Source organism: Podarcis filfolensis, assembly GCF_964270895.1.
Source record: "Podarcis filfolensis genome assembly, chromosome: 8".
In the NCBI taxonomy this organism is placed as follows: Eukaryota; Metazoa; Chordata; class Lepidosauria; order Squamata; family Lacertidae; genus Podarcis; species Podarcis filfolensis.
This window is the reverse complement of record NC_139611.1, coordinates 31,578,310-31,585,100: the sequence shown is the minus strand read 5'-3', so window position 1 is coordinate 31,585,100 and position 6,791 is coordinate 31,578,310. Positions and strand designations below refer to the sequence as shown.

The 6,791-nt window shown below is 43.1% G+C and overlaps 1 protein-coding gene across 1 annotated transcript; it reads right to left on the bottom strand.

Annotated features, from left to right (window-relative positions):
• Nucleotides 1-447: 447 nt before the first annotated feature.
• Nucleotides 448-6,110, bottom strand: UQCRFS1 (ubiquinol-cytochrome c reductase, Rieske iron-sulfur polypeptide 1). Its single transcript, XM_083626124.1, has 2 exons — nt 5,791-6,110; nt 448-1,247 (listed from the first exon to the last, which is right to left on the bottom strand). The coding sequence occupies exons 1-2, from the start codon at nt 5,999-6,001 to the stop codon at nt 637-639; spliced, it is 822 nt and encodes a 273-aa protein (XP_083482250.1). The 5' UTR covers nt 6,002-6,110; the 3' UTR covers nt 448-636.
• Between the last annotated feature and the right edge of the window lie 681 nt (nt 6,111-6,791).

Below are 6,791 nucleotides of genomic sequence, written 5' to 3'. Positions count from 1 at the left end.
TAACAACAGAAGATGGCTGGGCTCTTTTATTTCTTCAGTCAAGGTGAGGGGCCTAAGCTCTCCAAATGCATCCAGGAGGCTAAGGATGTCAGAGCACAAGGTCAATAAACTGTATTTGTCATCATATAGCAGCTAGTGCAAGTGCAACCTCCACCAGGGGCACACAATGATGGAAGGCATTAGAAGCTTATTTCTGCTATAACTTTAAAACAACAACAACAACCCAACAAGCTATCAGATCTCATGAGATTCTCAGTATGAGTCCAAGGATGGCTGGGCCTGCTCACACATAAAGCAAAAACTCCTGTGAAAACTGGCCCATCAAAACCTCAGTTGTCTGGTTCATAGTTTTTGATCCAAAAAGGTTACTATTTTTTATTAAGATGTATTGATTTTCTCTTAGAAAACGTTCAATTGCTTTACTAATTATAGACAAGCTACACATCATTATGGGAAAGCACTTTAATCCTTTATTAAAACTGACCAAGTACACAAACAATCAGATCTGAACAGTGACTTGGGACAGTTAGCCATACTTTCCACTCAACTTTTTATTTTATTTTAAATACATTACATGAACACCAGCCTCGTTCCTCTGCATACATACAGGGAATAAAGAGCCAGGCATCCAGAAATTTAACCCACAATAACTAAATCTTCTGAAGGGAATTCATAGTAGGGAACCTCGAGATTTAATGGAGCTGGACCTTTGCGGATTCTGCCAGACGCATCGTAATGCGACCCATGGCAGGGGCAATAATAGCCACCAAATTCCCCAGCATTTGAAATGGGTACGCAGCCAAGATGGGTGCAAACACCGATCAGGATGATCCATTCAGGTTTCTTTACTCGGTCTAAATCATGCTGGGGGTCTCTTAAATCAGTCAAAGATACTGCAGCTTCTTGCTCAATCTCTTTTGCGGTTCTGTGACGCACAAAGAGAGGCTTCCCTCTCCACTTGAAAGTCATATTCTTGCCTTCAGGAATATCGGAGAGCTTGATCTCAATCTTCGACAATGCCAACACATCAGCAGAAGCACTCATGCTGCTGACGAACTGAGTGACAGCATTCTTAGCAGCATATGCTGTCGCCACACAGGTTGTTGCTGTCATAAAGTAGGAGAAGACTTTCCTGGATTCACTGCTCTCTTGGGATGATTTTGCAGCATCTGTTACATCATGACGACGGTAGTCAGAGAAGTCAGGCACAGCGACATCATTGTGGACGTAACGAATGCTAGCAGGAGCTGCAAAAGAATGGAGAAAACCAATTACTGATTTTTTTAAAATTACAGGACATTATACTGGTACCAGATTGACTCCATAAAATTTATATTTTTGGTACTACACTAACTATCATGAACATTTAACTATTGATTTTCATACACGTTCCATACAAGAACTAAATCACCTTATGGAGGTGCAGGCATTCCATTTATTTCTTCCTGCAATTATACATGAAAATCTATTATCTCCTGGCTGGGAAGCCTATAAATTGTCATCAAATGATAGTAAATACCAGAAAAGAACACAAATATGATTACAGTGGTACCTTGGGTAACATATGCTTCAGGTTACATACGCTTCAGGTTACAGACTCCGCTAACCGAGAAATAGTGCTTCAGGTTAAGAACTTTGCTTCAGGATGAGAATAGAAATCGTGCTCCGGCGGCGCGGCAGCAGCCGGAGGCCCCATTAACTAAAGTGGTGCTTCAGGTTAAGAACAGTTTCAGGTTAAGTACGGACCTCCAGAACGAATTAAGTACTTAACCCGAGGTACCACTGTATATTGGATTAAGGGGGAGAAATCTAGTGTGTTTTGTATGCTGTAAAGAAATCCCTAATATTCCAAAGTGTTTTGTTAAACCCACTCCAGTAGCCCTTTATAGGGTTGCTATATGTCCTCTTTTTCACGAGTATGTAAAATGAGTGTCGTCATAGCGATTCATAGTTAAAAGTAGAAGTCAGCAAATGTGTTCTCTTTTTTGCTCTTCAAAATATGGCAACCTTAGAACTTGATTAAATTTTAAAAGACAGTTTTAATTGACAAATTTAGAAGATTTCTCTACATTTTATGGGGAATTCTATGGCCTAATCTACAAACCAGTTAAACCAAAGTACCTTGATTTACATTTCGCCAAGCAAACAAGTGAACTTATGCTGGCATCATTAGCTACATGTAGCCTACGAAATTACATCTAAAGTTTAGAGTAGGATTAGTATCTCTTTTAGATGCAGTAATATTAGGGTTTTTTTTTGAAAACTTTGAATAAGAAAGCTTCCAAATGCAAACTGACTCAAATTCAATTTTGTATGCTTGACATATTTGGTAAATCAAACTGGATAGTTGATTTCATGTCGCTTATGAAAATATTATCAACTCTTTCCAATTGCAGGTATTAGTTAAGCTAAAATATCTGATTGGGGGGGAAATCACTTAGCATGATAACTCTGTCAAATCCAAAGGAGTATTTGGAAAATTATTTTTACTAGAGTATATGTAACTGTTTTAAGACACAACAGCTCAATACCATCCACCTTCATTAGTTATTTTTTAAGAAATGAGGGTCTGCATAAAAATGCAACTTCGTAAGAATGCAAGTGCAAGTTTTATTTTTTGACTTAAGGGCAATAACACTAAGGGCTTCAGGAATCAAGCTCAAGGCAATTAGGATCTCTTGGGACATTGTGCAGAGATTACAATAAGTGTTTTCAACAAGCTTGAACTAATGAAGGGATAAGAGCATCTCTTTATAATAAGATTTTTTTTTAAAGACTGCTTCCTTAGAAATTAAATGAAGGTTGTGTTAAGATTTTCAGGACAAGCTAATACACACTTAATTTCAAGGTCTAAAGTTAAACAGAAGACTATTTGCATCCAATAAAAAGCTAATGAAGCAACACAATTTTTTAAAGAAAGTTTAAACCATTTCTGCAATTCCCTCTAGTAGCATATTATCCTTCCCTTTATACTTGGCCCATAATACACGGGATATTTACATTTTAACCTTGTAGCAAATAACCCAAACTGGGTCTACGCTGAAAATACTGTATCAGATTTTTTTTTATAACTGCCACGACTTCCAAGCAGTCCCACAACTTAGCACCTGCCCTTTTATAAACTAGAACTCACTTTATTTGCTGGCTAATAGGTATCAGTTGATCACATTTAATAGGCCTCCACTGACCCATTGGCTGCTGCTTCATTTTGTACTGTAATTTTACTAAACACCACCTTGTGATTTCAAGTGAAAGACAATTGGTAAGGCTCATCTGACACACACATGAAACCAAACCTTTAGTGTCATCAGCTCAGTCCCTTGAAAAGAAATTCATCAGCCACCTTCTGTTTTAACCTTTAAACATCTGCTGAAAGCTTTTCTTTCCTGCCAAGATTATGTAGTCAATTAAGAAAACATCTTTCTGCAATAATTGATCATCTTTTTAAATATCTACATGCTTTTATTGTACATATGTATTACTGTTGCAAAGTGCTTTGACTTTTTAAATGAAACAGTGGTATATAAATATTTTAATCAATGAATATGTTAAATAAATAAAATATTTTAAATAACTAAAATAAACATTTTAAATACATAAAACAATAAACTAGAAAACTACCAGTTGGAAACAAGCAACTGGGGCAGTGTGTGTACTGTTTCCTCAAGTACTGCTGGCTGGAGAGTGTTACAAAGAGGATACTGGACTAGAAATGATGCTCTCTGATCCAGCCGGGCTCTTCTATACAAAAAGTCAACCTCCAACATTCCACCCCACTCCCATTTTTCAATTTGGGAAAAGGAACAAATTCAGCCTATATACGAACAGCATCCCCAAGTATAGCTCTTACTTCCTATTATGCAAGTGAAAGGTTAGTTTCTCTAGAGGAGTGAAAAGCGAAGGGCTGAACTTAGTGATCCTGCAACAGTGAGAACAAAAAGACTATCCCCTGGTGATATGAGATGAAGAACCAGCTAACAGGGAACCTGTGGGGTGGCAAGCATTATGCTGGGGCAACAGATAAACACAGATACAATCCTTACACTATACAAGTCTAACCCCTTCCAACTCCCATTTTAGGAATAATTCTTAATATGGTAAATCTTTCTCTGGACTGCACCTCTGAGGCTGCAGGTAAAAACTTGTGTGATTTAATACTCCTTCCAAAGAAAACACTTGTACTGAGTCAGACTTTTGATCTATCTCACTCAGTGGTAGTAGCCCTACACCTAAAAATGTCCCTTCCCCATATTGATTTCTTACTAATACCTAAGGTTTTGGTAGAGGGTTTGGTTGTGTCTTTTTGCCAGGGTGGGGATAGTCAATCATGCAAGCTCCATTATGCAGTCTTGGAGTAGTACAAGCCAGAAAATAATGCTCCATGTACGAATATTCCCCACAAACAGGAAACCAAGGTAGAAGGCTACAACCAAGCCTGCATGCAGGGACTTCTGTTCTGTTCTGTACAAAGGAACATTCAATAATGTGAGCCTTCATCTTCAGCATGACAGCCCCAATGAAGCAAATAATAAATCCCTGCGTAAAGAAAACTCACACTTTTTATTACAGATATCTCAACTTCCCCCCACAGCAACTCATTTCATCCTCACAACAACCCTGCAAAGTAGGTTAGATTGAGAGATAGAAACTCTAGAGAACAGCTGGCAGCCAAGTATAGACAACACCAAACCAGAGGGACCCAGTCTGACTCTGTATAACGCAGTTTATGTTGACTTGTCCAATGTCACCAAGTGAACTTGACAGGTGTGTGAAGATATGAACCTGGGCCTCCCCAGTCGTAGTCCAACACTCGAAGCCAAACTGGTGCCATTTAGATATTTTGACCCACAACCCACCCTAGCATGACTATCAAGCAAAGGATGGTAGTCCAAAAAACATTTGGATAGCACCAGGTTTAGGGGACTGCTACTCTAATGACTGCACAGCACCAACTTCGTCAGAAAGGCGATCTGGCCAATCCCTGCCATACTAGTTTTGCATATTAAGTTTGAGGTGGCACAGTTCAGACACAGCACCTTCCATTCAGGAAGTTCTCCCTCAGTATAGAAAGCCAGGAGAAGCCTGACTTGTGTGCGGGGAAACTGTTTTGTACACCGCAGCATCTGAATCAAGTGAGCACCCTTCAGCCTAAAGGTGTGTGAGAGCCAGTGTGGTGTAGTGGTTAGAGCAGCGTTTCTCAACCTTGGGTCCCCAGATGTCGTTGCCCTACAACTCACATCATCTCACCACTGGACCTACTAGGTGGGGAAAACGGGAGTTGTAGTCCAACAACACATGGGGGCCCAAGGTTGAGAAAGTCTGGGTTAAAGTATTGGACTAGGACCTGGGCAAGAAGGGTTCAAATCCCCCCTCAGCAAATGGAATTTGCAGGGTGACCTTGAGCCAGTCACCACCTCTCAGCCTAGCCTACCTCACAAGGTTGTGCTGGGGATAAAATGTGGAAGGAAGAGAACCACATACACCCCACTGATCTCCTGGGCTGGGGGGAGTGGGATATAAATGTAATCAATGACTCAATGAAGTGGGGCAGCCCTCTACCCGACACTGCATGCCCACTACTATGATGCACGACGGGCGTTTTGCTGTCACCTTCCCTAGTCTTCATGAAGCCCAGAGGGGACACAGAAAACGCCTCTGAGCCACCCTGGAAACCTCGGTAAATGAAGCGGGAGAGGGACGGAGGGGAGGCAGAGAGAAAGCGAAGCGACCCCATACCCCGCCCTGCTCAAGCAGCGCCGACCGCCCCCCGCCCTCCTTCCCCGCCCGCACCATTGAGGCTGGCGGTGGCGACGAGCCCCCCACGGGCGGCCTGGCCTTGCATCGACTCCCGGCAGAGCAGAGGCCGCTTCGGGTCCAGCGGCAGCTTCGAGGCCGCCGGAGCCAACCCGGTCGCCAGGGGCTTCAGCGGGCCCGGGACGGCGTGGGCGGCGGCCGAGAGGTAAGGGGCCAACGGGCCGGAGCGGGCGGCCACGGACAACATGGCGACGGCGGAGCCAACTTCTCCTCTCTCTTCCCTCTCCGGCCGGTCACCTTCGCGTCCGACGTCAAGGCTGTGCGACGCGCACACGCGATGACAGCAGACGCCGGTAGAAGGAGCGGCGCAGGCGCGCTAGAGGAATTTACCCCTCCCTCTCCTATCCGGAGAGAAAGAGGGCGAACGGAGAGGCGTGGCTGGAGCGGTGACGAGAAGGCCAAGGGGCGTGGTCGTAGAGGAGTTGGAGTCTCTGTCGCCGCCTTTGTCATTGCGTGCATGATAGAGAATGGAGTAAGAAGTTTGAGCTGCGCCTGCGCAGGCGACCCTAGTCGGGGGTGGGGGGACTTGTGTTTCTTCTCTCTCTAAGTACTTTTTACTAAATTTTAATAAAAACATTTTTTTATAAATAGCAATGCTAATAAAATGATTAATAATGTTAACAGGGGGGAATGAAATGAAATTGGTGGTGGTGTTTTTTAAGGGTGAATTGTCACAATTGCCTATAAGGAAGTTTGTTTATATACTGCTTGTTCCCTCCAATGGGCTCAAGGTAGCATGTTTAATTGCCACAACAACCCTGTGAGGTAGGCTAGACTGAGAAGCCGAGTGATGGGCACAAGGTCACACGCAGGGAGCTTCTTGGCCAGTTGCAGGGGAATTTCAACCCTCGTCTCTCCCAGATCCTCGTCCGACGCTCGAAGTCCAGTACACCGGTACAGGATGCAGCCATACAATTTCCTGAGTCGGTAATAAACCATACGAAGAGGGAAAGGGTGTGTGGCTTACAATTGCAAGG

What these genes read in the sequence shown, in the direction of transcription:
- UQCRFS1 (XM_083626124.1), bottom strand. Translation starts at nt 6,001, where the DNA reads ATGTTGTCCGTGGCCGCCCGCTCCGGCCCGTTGGCCCCTTACCTCTCG. An exon ending in CGCCACCGCCAGCCTCAATG is followed by an intron (nt 1,248 to 5,790) that starts GTGCGGGCGGGG and finishes ATTCTTTTGCAG; the next exon opens with CTCCTGCTAGCATTCGTTAC.